The following is a 14,641-nucleotide window of genomic DNA, read 5'->3' as shown; positions in this document are numbered from 1 at the left end:
GGGATCAGATCAAGGTGAGCTCATTATATGATATCAGGCTGTTTGTTTGCATGCTGCTTCAATTTCATGAGAGAACTGTTTCCAACAAGGGGACCACAGGTGTTTGGCTATAGTTCCTGTATCCATTTCCACGGTTAGGATGGCCTTGCCTAAAAGTCCAGAACACTTGGATCCGGTTAGTTAAGGACCTCTCTGCCACACACAACAGCAATGTGTGCTTCCGTGACTCATTTTTCTAGCTTTCATGGCTAACTCCTTGACTTTAGTTATGTATCTCATAGTCAAGTTCAAGTTATCTAATTATTGAATGCCCTTGGCATCCCCTGGATCTGTCTCTTGCTTCAACAGTGTTTGGATGGAACAGACCCAGGGACGCCACTTCTTCCAGCCTCCCACCACCCTCCAACCGCTTTCTAATCTCAACCTTCAAAACCATCTCAGCCATCCTCCCCCTCCAAGACCAGCCAACACCGTTTTTTGAGCTTAACTCCTTATTGCTGAGCAACCATGAGCTCCCAAGTTCGTCAGAATTATTCCACTGAGGTGGAGGCCGCTGTCAACCGCCTGGTCAACCTGCATCTGCGAGCCTCCTACACTTATCTGTCTCTGGGCTTCTATTTCGACTGCGACGATGTGGCTCTAGAGAGCGTGGGCCACTTCTCCCACAAGTTAGCCAAAGAGAAGTGGGAAGGCGCGGCACATCTCTTGAAGATGCAAAACCAGCGCGGAGGTCACGCTCTCTTCCAGGACCTGCAGAAACCTTCTCAAGATGAGTGGGGTAAAACTCAGGATGCCATGGGAGTCGCCATGGTCATGGAAAAGAACCTGAAGCAGGCCCTTTGGGATCTGCACGCCCTGGGTTCTGCCTGCACAGACCCCCATTGGCAGCATTTTCTCCTCTTCTATCACTCAGCTTTGTGACTTAACTGGAGAATGACTTCCTAGATGAGGTGAAACTCATCAAGAAAATGAGCGACCACCTGACTACCCTCCGCAAGCTGGCCGGCCCCCAGGTCGGGCTTGGAGAGTATCTCTTTGAAAGGCTCACCCTCCCTCAAGCACAACTAGAAGCCTTTGGAGCCCAGAGGCCTTTGAGGGACCCCTCTGCATCCCCCTGGTGTTGGGCTTCTGCCTGAAACCATTAGGCAGCCTTCTAACCACTCCAGAGCCCTCTTCCATGCCTTGGACCAAATTGAAACAATAAAGCTTTTTGCAGGGGGGGAAAAAAAGTTATCCGATTATTCTTCAAAGTCCATACATTTTGTAACTGTGCCAGGCACTATTCCAGATGTTGAGAAATAGTCAACTAGTTGTAAATGTTGCCCTCTTGAAGGTTCCTTTCCTGTAAGTCTGGTTTGGCCAGCCAGGGAGCGATTATATATCTGCTTATCTGCTCTGGTCCACAATATGTTGGTATTATCTAAATCTTAGAGGAAGAACTTATTTCCAAACTCTTCCTGTAACCTTAAGTACTGACAGCAGAAGAAAATCACATTATTCTTCTCTTTCAAGATTTGCAATCTAAAAGGTGAGGGGAATGTAGTCTTCTACGGCACTTCCTTTAAATAGGAACATTTTGAACAGAGTATCTGCCCTGCTTTCTACACGCGATCCGAGTCAGTGTGAAAGCATCAGGAAACCAGCTGTTTAGTATTCTGTAGTGAGGCATTGTATTGTGCGTTCAGCAGTAGCAGACATGGTGTGCATTTTAAGAATCATCTTACTCCTTCCCAACATTATCTTTGCTATTTCTGGAAGGTTAGTTAGCTCTTTTGAACTTTCTTCAAACGCTAAGAAAAAAAAAGATTTTAAATGAATAGAATGCTAAACTTTTGGTCAAGTAAAATTAGTTTACATCATATTGCTTTCACCTTTTTACTTGCTGCACTTTCAAGTGACATTTAAGCATTAAAAAAAGGGGGGAGGGCATTATGAAACCAGAGTTTTCTTTCACAATTCAAAGAAAATGCCCAAAGTTCAAATTAAGATATGAAATTGAACAGGGCACTAAATTCAGAAATATTAAACTCCTTAAAGATGGGACTTATGCACATGCTCCATATACTTTATTGGCTGAAACAGTCTGATAACTAGAATCACAAGTAGTTCCTATTCCACTGACTGTGGGTCCCCATCGATAGCAGGTACCAAAGAACATGAGTTCTTGCGGAATTTGTCTTTATGGTTACTAAGATTTAAAATATTAACAACAGCTTTGCCAGGAATGGGTCCCTCTGGTCTACTATACCATTCCTTTGTACATAAACATCCTTTTGATTTTAAGCCAATGTGCAAACTGAGCAAAGGGTACAAAGAACCTCTGTGCACGATCTTTACAATTTTTACTGGATCTATTTTTTTAAAGGCAACATGCAGAGATATCTAAAAGAATTGAAAACAGAGGTGTAAATGTCTAACTAGTACACTGTTTTGTACACCTGAATCTAATATGGAAAAAAAAAAGTCACACACCAAAAAAATAATTGAAAACAGGATTTCAGGTACTTGTTAAACACCATGTTCATAACAGCACTAGTCACTATTAGGCAAAAGGTGAAAACAACCCAGGTGACCATTAGATGAATAAACAAAATGTATATTCACAGTGGAATGCTTGCTATTCAGCCATAAAAAGGAATGCATTTCTGATGTATGCAACAACACGGATGAACCTTGAAAATATTATGCTAAGTGAAATAAGCCAGACACAAAAGGACAAATGCATGATTCCACTTCTATGAAATAGAACAGGCAAATTCATAGAAAGTAGAAGTTATTGGAGGCTGGGAAAAGGGGAGTTGGTGAATTACCACTTAATGATTATAGAGCTTCTGTTTGGGGTGATCCAAAAGTTTTGGAAATAGTGGTGGTGGCTGTACAACACTGTGAATGCAATTAATGCTACTACAATACATTGCACTCTTACAAGATAAAGTTGGAAGTAATAATAAAAATCCCAGCTAAGGGTCAGCCTAGTGGCTCAGTTGGTTAAGAGCTTGCTCAAGAGTTTGAGCTCTGAGCGAGTCACCGGTTTGATTCCCAGCCCGAGCTGAGCTGCCAACAAGTGACAGGATGGCTCAGCTAAAAAAGAAAAAAAAAAATCCAACTAGGTATGATAACGAAGTGTTGAAGTTCCCACTATAACGGAAGTGATGGATACGATAAACACGATTTCCAATCTTAGAAAATAGCAAGATGATGAAACTTCCGCAATCTTTAAAGAGATGTCATTCAGCTCTTTCAACACAGTAATCAGTCAACTCCAAGTTAGGGACATTGTTTTATATCCACGGAAAAGGCGAGAACATTTCTCTACATGTCAGGAGACACATAAAAAGTAGGCGTTGGGTGGGCATCACACTGTAGCACAATACTAACTTTACTGATGTCCATGTTCACGGTTTTTCCCAGAAAAATATTTTAAAAACCCAACTTTGTTCTTTTCTAGTGTTCACTCCAAGCATTGTCAAGAAGAGTATTTCTCAAAGTGTAGTCCGTGGATGGGCCGCATTCACATCACCTGACAACTTGTTATAGAAATGACTTTTTTTTTTTTCCTTCTCTGAGCCATCCTGACACCTGTTGGCAGCTCCTCTCGAGCCGTGAGCTCTTAACCAATTGAGCCACTCGGCCGGCCTCTGAAATGACAATTCTTGAGCACCACCCAAGACCTACTGATCAGAAGCTCTGGCGTGGGGTCCTGCCATCTATTGTCACAAGCCCTGCACGTGATGCTGGTGTGAGTTGGACAACCACTGGGTAAGAGCACAATGGGGCATGGCCTGTCACCAACCCCAAATCAGAAAGAATTCAGGGGGAAAAGCCAAAGAGTTGACATTTGAAACAAACGTCCAAAATGTTTTCCCACTGATTAACAGGTTTTAGACAGATAATGTGTTTTTGAAAGAAAAATGAAAATGATCTATAGCTTTTTGTTTGTTTTAAACAGAATTGAAAAGAGAAGTAATCTTTTAAAGTATGAGTTTATTCTCCAGGTTTTTTTAAATACCCACAAATTAGTGCTTTTATTGCAGCTATATCCAGGGGCTGAAAACAATTTAAAATATGTACTTTTATCATACATTTAACACTTGTAAGAGATAAAATGGAGCAGTATGAATTTTAAAGATGAGTTTTTCAATGATTCAATAAGCACATGGAAATTAAGGATAATTACAGAAATAGCTATTGAACTCTAAAATAAAAACATAAATTATATAGAAATAGAAGGATAAAAAATGTTTCTCATTTTAAAAAACGAAAAAAAAGCCACCCCAGAGGCTTATCACCTCTCCTGCTGGTTAGTAATCTAATGAAAATGATGAGTCAACCATTATCTTCTCCATATTTAACATAAAGTGGTTCTATCCTTTTCACAAATGCTGGCTTTAGGTCTGAAATGTAAAACAGTATTTTAGGTTATAAATAAAAAAAAAATCTCAACCATTTTACCACCCTAGGCTAATGGATTTTTCTTTGTAACACTAAGAAATTGGTAATAGCTCTTAAATTTGCTTGGACAAAGAAATGGATGAGCAGTTAATCAAGTCAAATGGGATCGGGTCACTGGGACATAGTTACTAGTGGCACCAAGCCAGAAAACACAAAGAGTTTAGCTGAGGGTGAGCATGTTAAAAAAAAGACCTAGCAGGAACATCTGAAATCTTTATAGCAGCATATTTGGCCAAATAGTCTAGGTTTGGCAAATACAAAGTGAATGACTCCCTAGAAAGATGAACTTAATGAAAAGCTAGATTCAAATTAGCTCCAACTTGATTTACAAATTAACAATGCAAAATAATTTTATTTTCAATCCTTTTCATTTAAAGGAAAATTAAAACCATATTCCTACTGCTAGTGTGAACTTCTGATGTTTCTGAACTTGCCATATTTTTGGTTAGTTTTCAAAGATAAGTGATAGCAGATGTTGATGTTATTAATGTGACCAATACATTATATTTCTAAAGAATAAAATTAGATTAATACTATATTATTATTCACAATGACTCAGCATAAATAGCAGAGGTCCCACAATTGTCCTCAGCCATGGGATCATGAAATAGGATAATTCAGTGACCATTATATGGAAAATGAATTATGAGAAATGCTGTTTCCAGAATGTTTTCCCCCTTTGCATTTGTGTTTTAAAAAAAGCAGACCTCATACTTTCTTCATTTAAACATCATTTTAAATAACCTTCTAACATTGTTTCATTTTTCTATTTTCTCTGAAATAAATCAAATTTTTATAAAATTCCAAAATTTGCTGTTAATTGATCTCAGGTGTTTCTTCTGACAGTAAAACTTTGGTTTTTTTTTTTTTTTTTAGCTGAGCCATCCTGCCACCTGTTGGCAGCTCAGCAGCAGCTCAGCTTGGGCTGGGACTTGAACCGCTGTTGCACAGAGCTCACACTCTTGAGCGAGCTCTTAACCTACTGAGCCACTCTGCCGGCCCTGACAGTAAAACTACTTTGTTTAATTCTGTAAAAAGCATTAGTACTATACCATTTGCTAAAGGTGGCCTGGAAATTTTTTGGGGGGGTCATTTTAAAAGCATTTTAAGTTGTTATCCAGTGTTCAAATGAAGGAACTAAAGTTCCTATAGAGAGAATGAATTTGGAGCCCTAATGATGTAATCAGACCTTTAAGGCCACAAAGTCTTATAAAAATGACTTTGTGTCTTCAGTTGTGTCAACAGGATGTTACTTAATTTTGTTCAACAACTGGTCAAATCAAGGAAAAGGAGTAAAAATAAGCTACTGTGATGAAACCAGTTTGACTCAAAAAAAAAAAAAAGTCTATACCCTACCAGATAGCTCTATACACTCAGTCTAGAGACTTTCAGCCACAATACTAAAACACAAATTCTTCACAAATCACAACTCTATCCCAAATGTTCTTATTATGTTGCTTTTTAAATTCTACAAAATAATTCATAGATTTACAACAGAATTTATTTAAAAAACACTTAAATCACTACCCCGTAAAATGTTCAGAAACACAGGTAACCATAGAAAATAAATGTGCATATACTGCTTTTATTGTAATTATGGTTGTTAGCCAAATGAAAACAAATGATAGCTAAAAAGTTTTCAAATAATAGAAAAATATTTGGGTAAGTTATGACACAATTTTTTGAGAACTCAGACAACAGAAATGTATTATATTTTTGTGCCAACTGCAAATGCAAAGTTAACAATGAAATCAGGGAGCTGAAAGGTTGATAGGTGCCTCAAACATATTCACTATCTTTTAAATTTTAGACAAAGGCGCTGAGAATAGGAAAAAAAACAACCCCAACATATACACCATAAGTCTTTTTTTTTTTTTTAAATGACTTCCAATTTTAACTCTTTCCTAAAAGCATTAAGGGCATCGAGACCTTTATTGTAGATTATGTATCATCTCCTCTTTGGCTATGAGGTGTGTAGTTTTGTTAACTAGAGACATCAACGAGTTCAGTTTCTGAGACCAGTCATTTAATAAATTATTCGGATCCTTGGGTCTCTGGAAGTTGATAATTCCTGCCAACCTGTCTACTTTAGCAAAGATGGTCTTGTTAACTACTAGATTCGAGAGAAAAGCCTCTGACTCCTGCAAGAGAGAAAGACAAATTGGATTAAGGCCGGGTAATCACAGACAATAAACAACGCTTAGGGAAAGCATTTTCTAAACTCTTTACTCAAGAATATGCAAGGCTAAAATGCATTATTAATGGTTAGCAACTGCTGATTTCCTGTAATAAGGGACTTAAGTTTAGGGAATGGGAGTTGAGGGAATGGAGACTCTGAGTCACTCAGAGTCAGGGCTGAGTCTGATCTGCCTCCCTGCAAACGTAACCCTGCTGGTGCTGGGGAAGAGCCTACTGCCAACAGCAACGCGATCTACTCTGTTCCACAATGCTTCCTCCGCAAAGGCTTGTCCTGGGACCTTTTCAGGAGAAATGCAGTCAAGTCTCCTTCACATCTCTTATTTCTACCATTCATTCACTTTTGGGAACCCAGACAGATTTATTATAGAATATATGCCTTGGACTTCACATTAATCAATGGAAAACTAACATATTTAAGTGAAGATTTTAACTAGTATAAATAATATTAATGTTAACTATAAACCAATATTTACGCTAATTTTTGATATTTAAGATAGCTTGGGGAAACTATCACCTAAACTTAAAATTAAATAATAAAACAAATTGATTTTCTCACTTGATTTTTATAGGTCACTGATACTGAAAATGAATGGCTACAAATAACTGAAACCACAACGTTTACTACTTACATCAACAGACAGATCCAGAAGTTGTGCCATCCTCTTCATTGTTATCCGCGTGTAATACCTGGCCATTATTCTAATATTCTGGGAGAGGAGAGAGGGCAGGGAGGACACGCAGTCATTATCACCAAGGCTAAAGGGCTGTTTCTTTTCATATCCAAATGGGTTTAGTTAAAATGTCAGAGTAAGAGCTTTGAATTTTTCTATAGCCCACCACCGGAAGAATGCTAGTTCTAAACTTCAGTAACAAAACTAAGTATTTAGATATTTTGGTTTTTGCAGTTATTTGGAAGTTATTCTGAGTAGCTTCCACCACTTTTTTTTTTTGGACATTTTTTTTTAAGCTGAGCCATCCTGCCACCTGTTGGCAGCTCAGCGGCAGCTCAGCTCAGGCCGGGCATCGAACCGCTGTTGCTCAGAGCTCGCACTCCGCCATCTCCCCCTCCACAACTCTTTTAAAATATATACAGTAAAAATGTAGGCCTATCTTAAATAAATTAGTGATTAAAAAATATAAATGTACTAAAATATTTTTGCTAAATCCAAGAATCTAAGGTTAAGCTTTTCTAATTATGACACAAATGTTTAAAAGGTTGAAATTTTTAAAAATCGGAATCATCTTAAAACATCACTTTATCATCATTATAACTACATCAAGGTAACCAGAAATTAAATTCCCTAATTTTCACTGGAAATGGTATTCAAGTTAGACTCCTCTTTATTATTATTATTATTATTTTTTTTTTTAGCTGAGCCATCCTGCCACCTGTTGGCAGCTCAGTGGCTGCTCAGCTCGGGCTGACTCGAACCGCTGTTGCTCAGAGCTCAAACTCTTGAGCGAGCTCTTAACCAACTGAGCCACTCAGCCGGCCCCTCTTTATTATTCTTAATGTTAACAGAGTAGCACTCACAAAGAAAAATGGGGAACAGTGGGGAGAAAAGCGAACTCATCTTTGCAGAAGCTGCACCTCCTTTCATCTCTATCAGGGTCGATGGCAACATCAACCTCTCAGGAAGCATGAGAATCATTCTAGACCCCACCTTTTCTTACATCCTTACATTTAATCAGTGGCCAAATTCTACTGATTTCCTTCCTTAAAATAATGCCATTCTATCCATTCTTCTTCAATACCTTGGCTACTGCCTTAATTCAAACCCATACAGCCCCTCACTGAACTAGTCTTCTCATCTCGTTTCTCTCTCCAAATCCATTCTCCACACTTACTCTCACAGGAGTCTTTGTAAAACACAAACCTGGTTGTTATCCTCTCAGTTGGGAAGCTTTCACTTTAGGGTGTAAACTTTGTTATGATCCAGACCCTTTCTACATCTCCAACTTCCTTACTCACTGGGCCTTTTTCTTGGAGGTCCCCAAGTTCCCCTGCTGGTTTGTGCCTCCACGCCCTTGTTCAGATTATCCTGTCTGCCTCAAGGAACTACTTTCCTTTGTCTACCTGCTAACTGTACTCTTCTTACAAATCTTACCTCCGTCAGTTCCTACAAATCTAGGATGACAATTCTTCCAGGACAACCAATCAATTGGAAAGAACCAATTCTACTTTCCTCTACTCTCTATATACTTGTTCTAAAATAAAATGTCTATAATACTTTTATTTATAAATGCATCTTCCCTATGTTTTTTTTTAAGCTTTGGGAAGGTAGCGACCATGTCATATTCTCCCATGTGTCCCAGCACTTTGTACAGTGTCTGGCACATAGAGGGCTCACAACAAATGTGTTTGTTATATGAATGAATGTTGATATAATTCAATTTGTAGCGACCCCAAGAACATCAAAGGTTTAAGACATGTTACCCATTTCCAAAACTACCAAGTGATTATCAGACAGAAAACACACCCCTATCCATCCATCCATCCGTCACATTCCTAAGACATTCTTTCTGGTTTATATGCTATAAAATTTTGGATTCTTGAGAGATCCTCTCAAAATGAAGCATACTAACAGTTATCTTTTCTGAAAAGCCAAAAATGGGGGGCTCGGGGTGGGGGAAGACTGGAAGTATGTGATAAATTTCGATGTGCTTTGGGAAATATACAATAAACATTTGAACATGAAATTTATACATCACTACTACATTGGGCATAGAAAAAAAAAACAAAAAAACCCTAAAGTGAAGAATTAAAGACATAACATCCAAAAAAATTTGATGATCAAACTTAAAAAATAAAAGTTTATGCTCAAATTTGCAACTTTACTTCTACTAAATTGTCATCTCTACCATGCCAGATTCTTACATGTTCAACAACTCTGTTCTTCAAGTCTTTCCACCTTTTTTCACCTTCTTCTGTATAACCAAAAACATCAGTTGCAGGGCTCTCGAGAGAACCTTTTCTTAATTCCATTCCATAATCTTCAACAAGTGTGGACCAACGCATCAACTCCATTGTGGTAAAAAGCTTTAAAAGATCCCTGTAAAGTGTATAAAACTTAATATTCCCAATCTGTAAAATAACTTTTTAAAATATCAAAAAGGCTGTTTTTTTATAAATTTTTATTTGCAGAACAAGAACCAAGTTAATTATGAATGTTACCAATGTTACTACCATTTTTTCCCCACAGTAATTCTGAATAGAGCATTCCCATACTTAACATTCTGCTCTTCCCTATACTGTATTTGCCAGTCTCTGGACTAGTTACTGTAAACTTTAATGAAACAGATAAAAGAAAAATAGCTTTAAAAAACAGTTTTTCGGCCAGGACCACCATCTTCCAGTAATTCCCCAAAATGACCAACACTAAGGGGGCCAGGCAAGGCCTGCTGTGTGTCCTCTAGGCCTTTTAGAGACATGGGGTTGTTCCTTTGGCCACATACACGTCAAACTATAAGAAAGGTGGTATTGTAGACATCAAGGGAATGGGCACCGTTCAAAAGGAATGGCCCACAAATGTTACCATGGCAAAACTGGAAGGGTCTACAGTGTTATCCTGTTGGCATTGTTGCAAACAAACAAGTTAAGGGCAAGATTCTTTATTTTTATTTTTTAATTTAAATTTTTTTAAAGGTATTTTATTGGGGAACAGTGTTTTTTTTTCAGGACCCATCAGCTCCTAGTCAAGTTGTCTTCAATCTAGTTGTGGAGGGTACAGCTCCTTGGCCCATGTGGAAATTGAACCGGCAACCTTGGTGTTATGAGCCTGTGCTCTAACCACCTGAGCTAACCGGCCGCCCCAAGGGCAAGATTCTTGCCAAGAGAATTAATGTACTATGTACCGAGTATATTAATTACTCCAAGAGCTGAGATGGCTTCCTAAAATGCGTGAAGGAAAATGATAAAAAAAAAGAAGCCAAAGAGAAAGAAAGGCATCAGACTGCCCCACCCAGGGAGGCACACTTTGTGAGAACCAGAGGAAAGGAGCCTGAGCTGCTGGAGCCCATTCCCCATGAATTCATGGCATGATAGGTGTAAAAAAAAATCTCGGTACTTTAAAAAGTATTTCTCTTAATTGAGTAGAAGTGTGGTATCTCCTTCCCCAAAAGAAATATTTAAAGAATAAAAAAAATAAAAGACCACTGTGCTTATGTGGAAGTGTATGTCTGTTTTATATAATGGATATTCAGAAGTATGTACTTCCGAAAATCACAAAGCCCCCAACTATCAATGATAAAACTTTATCAAATGGTTAATTAACCAAAAGCTGCCAAAATTGCTTGAAATAAAATTGCTACTTGATAAGTGGCTTAGAATATGTGTAATAATCTCACCACATTAATTTCTAATGCAGTACTAAAATACTTCATTATCTCTGGTTTTATTTTCTAATACAATCTATCTGCAAACAATTTAAGAAGACTACACTTAGGTTAACCAATTCTCTTTCAAAATGGTGCTTCTACTGAGGTATACTATACTAATTATGAAAGTACTTACTTATATTTAGGAATTTCTTCTAACTTCTTGTCACCACTTATTCGATGAACCAAATCTGACTGTTCATTATCAAAAGGAGCCAAGATAACATAGAGGACAACACTTTTCAGAGCCTAAAAAAGTTGTATAACACAATAGATTATATGTGAAATTAGAAACAAAATGGAAACTTTGCCAAGAACTGAAAAATCATGGAATAATTGTATATATTCATTTTTAATATTGTACTCAAAAGTTTTTTGGGGAAAAATTTTTACTAGGTTGCTCTTTTCATAGTGTCTTTCTGCAATATTTAGTTCTCATAAAATTATTACAGTAAATCTTTGCTAATTTGGATTACTATCTTGGCTGACTTTTTAAAAAACAAACAAATGTATAAAAGAAAAATTCTAACAACAAGTTAACAGCATAAATGTGGAATACACATATAAGCTGTTTAAAATAATTTTTGTAAAATAATTTTCCAAAGTAATGTTAGGTCTTTATCTGTAACCTTTGTTAGCAGGTGACCTGCTATACATATTTTAAATAGTAAGCCTACATTTCTTCCAAGGTGATAAACAATTTATAGTATTACCACAATTCATCTGAATCAGGATAAACTGAATTATCAACACACTGAATACAGCAGCATAAAATTGCACGTAATTACTGATGTTAAGATTATTTCAAAAATAAAAAAATGCAAATTGTTCCAAATAAGTACCAATGTCAAGTGAAAGAATATATTCTTACCTGTTGCCACTTTTCACCTTCCGCCTGTATACAGGGAGTATCATATATTGCTCTGTAGTGCTTACAAATAGACAAATAGGAGCCCTCATGTTGATCCAGCTGAATCATTAAGTTATAGTATTTCAACTTTGATTTCTGAAAAAAACATTGACAAAATAAGTTGGAGTGTGTGAGATTTCCCCAAAACACTTTTAAAGTAAATTTATAGTAAGAGATATACTTACTTCTGTATTTTCTTCCTGGAAAAATTTGGTGTTAATTTTCTTGCTGATGATCTGTGTACGAATGTAATCCTTCACAGCTAGGCAGAGCCTCATTTGCTCCAAAATAAACTCCACTCGCTCTTTCTTTTCCATTGACCCGTACGTTTCCACCTACCAGAGTAAAATAGTTTATATTTTAAAGTTGCAACAAAACTAAATACACATTAGAATATTCACCCTTGATAAATAATAACTTTCACGTATATTGGGAGAATGTTGATGAAGGTAGAAAAAGCTAGTTTCCTCCAAAAAATTATAATTAAGAAAATCATTATACAGTAAAATGGATTTTTTTCTTTTGGTATAAAGTTCTATGAATTTTAACATATTTATAGATTTGTGTAACTGCCATCACAATCAAGATATAGAATAGCTCTATCACCACAAAAATCTCTCTCATGATACTCGTTATAGTCACATGCCTCCCCAACTCATAACCCAACAAGCAACAATCTATTCTATGTCACTACAGATGTGTCTTTTCAAAAATGTCAAATATACAACATGGATGGACCTAGAGGGCATTATGCTCAGTGAAATAAGTCAGACTGAGAAAGTCAAATACCATATCACTTACATGTGGAATATAAAGAACAAAATAATGAACAACAACAACAACAAAAACCACAAAAAGATTCACAGATACAGAGAACTGATGATTGCCAGAAGGGGGTTGGGAAGCCGGGTGAAAAAGGTGAAGGGATCAAGTACAAATTGCTAGTTACAAAACAGTCAGGGGGATGTAAAGTAAAGCACAGGGAATATATCAATAATGTTGTAACTACAATGTATACTGCCAGGTGGGTACTAGACTAATCAGGGGGAGCACTGCAGAAATTATATGAATGTCCAACCACTATACTGTACATCTGAAACTAATATTATTTTATATTAGTTTCAGTTGTACAGTATAGTGGTTATAGTTACAGTTATATAGTGGTGTACAGCATAGTTATAGTTACAGCAAATATAACGGGGGAAAAAAAGAATGTCAAACATAGTATGTAACCTTTTGAGACTGTCTGTTCACTCAGCATAATGCTTTGAATAATAAGACTCATTAAAGTTGTGTATATCAATAATTCATTCCTTTTTATTGCTAAGTAGTATTCCACTGTACAGATGAACCACAGTTTATCCATTTATCTGTTGAAGACTATCTAGGCTGATTCCATCTTCAGCGTATCATAAATAAAGCTACTATAAGAAACTGCCAAACTCTTTTCCAGAGTGGCTGTGCCACTTTGCATTCCCATGAACAATCTGTAAGAGTTCCAGTTGCTCTGCAAAATCCCTGCCATCTCTTTGTATTGTATGTTTTTTATTTTAGCTATTTTAATACGTATGTAGTGGTTATCTCACTGTGGTTTTAATTTGCATTTTTCTAATGGCTAAGGAGGTAATTATAATTCTAAATATGAAAAAATATGCCAGTTGCAGGCTTTCTTAAGACTGCAAACTTTTTATAACAGTTGAAACCATTATATATATATATATAAAAAAGAGGCACTAGTCATTTTTTAATTCAGATAAAAAGGCTGATATGACTCCTAATGGATATGCAATGTAGTTAAAACAGATATATACAAATACAATGTATAAAATCAATTATATCAAATACTATGAAAAAATTCCTAATATTTGGTAGGCATATACTATGAATGAATTTACAAAATTCAGAATGACACATTTATAAAGTAGAATAAAGTGAGGCTGTTATTATTATAATTTGGTCTGAAAATATTTTTATTTCACTGTCTTCTCTGTAATTTTTTAAGGAAAATAAAAACATGTACAATGAACCATCAAGATGTTTCATTTAAACATCTTCACCCACTCTCTGTGTCAATTACTTTGAAGCAAATCTCAGACAACATATTATATATGAAAATTTCAGTATTTCTAAAAGATAAACTTTGAAAATAATTTATCATACGTAAAAATTCCTTATATCACCAAATATCTAGTCAGTTCCCAATAGACTCATTTATTTTTCAATCAAATCAGATCCAAATAAAGCTCATACTTCACAATTGATAGATATGTTTTTTATGTCTCTTTTTCTCCTTGCCATTTATTTGTTGAAAAAAATCAAGCTAATCATCCTACAGTTTCCTCGAGTCTGAATTTTGCTGATTGTGTCCCTATGGTATCATTTAACAGGCTCCTGTGTCCCTGGTATAGCCCATAAACTGGTATTTACACTTGAACCTTCACATAATTGAGATTAATTTTTTTTGGCAAGTATATTTCAAAGGGAATGTTGAATTATGAGCATATAATCATCCAAGTTAAAAAACAGTTTGAAGGGGCCGGCCGAGTGGCACGATCGTTAAGAACTGGCTTGGGACGCCAGAAGGCTCCGGTTCGGATCCCACATATGTGGGCCAGTGACACTGCCCTCTACAGCTAAGATGCTGAACAACAGCTCGACCTGGAGCTGGGCTGCCATGAGTCGCCGGCGACGGCATAGGCTGCA

At 36.6% G+C, this 14,641-nt stretch overlaps 2 protein-coding genes across 2 annotated transcripts in view; one reads left to right on the top strand and one right to left on the bottom strand.

The window, feature by feature from the left end:
* The first annotated feature begins 507 nt into the window (after window positions 1-507).
* Window positions 508-1,196, top strand: LOC109380283 (ferritin light chain-like). Its single transcript, XM_019637683.1, has 2 exons — window positions 508-894; window positions 927-1,196. Exons 1-2 carry the CDS (start codon window positions 508-510, stop codon window positions 1,134-1,136), a joined length of 597 nt encoding a protein of 198 aa, XP_019493228.1. The 3' UTR covers window positions 1,137-1,196.
* A 4,821-nt stretch (window positions 1,197-6,017) lies between these two features.
* PSMD12 (proteasome 26S subunit, non-ATPase 12) overlaps window positions 6,018-14,641 on the bottom strand; it is a 22,584-nt gene continuing 13,960 nt past the window's right edge. The window contains exons 6-11 of the mRNA XM_019637810.1: window positions 12,124-12,273; window positions 11,900-12,034; window positions 11,165-11,277; window positions 9,530-9,704; window positions 7,281-7,358; window positions 6,018-6,593 (exon numbers count right to left, since the gene is read on the bottom strand). Of these exons, the coding sequence (XP_019493355.1) occupies window positions 6,384-6,593; window positions 7,281-7,358; window positions 9,530-9,704; window positions 11,165-11,277; window positions 11,900-12,034; window positions 12,124-12,273 (861 nt within the window). The 3' untranslated portion in view covers window positions 6,018-6,383. The remainder of the gene's footprint in view (window positions 6,594-7,280; window positions 7,359-9,529; window positions 9,705-11,164; window positions 11,278-11,899; window positions 12,035-12,123; window positions 12,274-14,641) is intronic.

This window comes from Hipposideros armiger, unplaced genomic scaffold, assembly GCF_001890085.2.
Source record: "Hipposideros armiger isolate ML-2016 unplaced genomic scaffold, ASM189008v1 scaffold_34, whole genome shotgun sequence".
Lineage (NCBI taxonomy): Eukaryota > Metazoa > Chordata > Mammalia > Chiroptera > Hipposideridae > Hipposideros > Hipposideros armiger.
The sequence above is the reverse complement of the archived record's forward strand: the minus strand, read 5'-3'. Positions and strand labels throughout refer to the sequence as shown.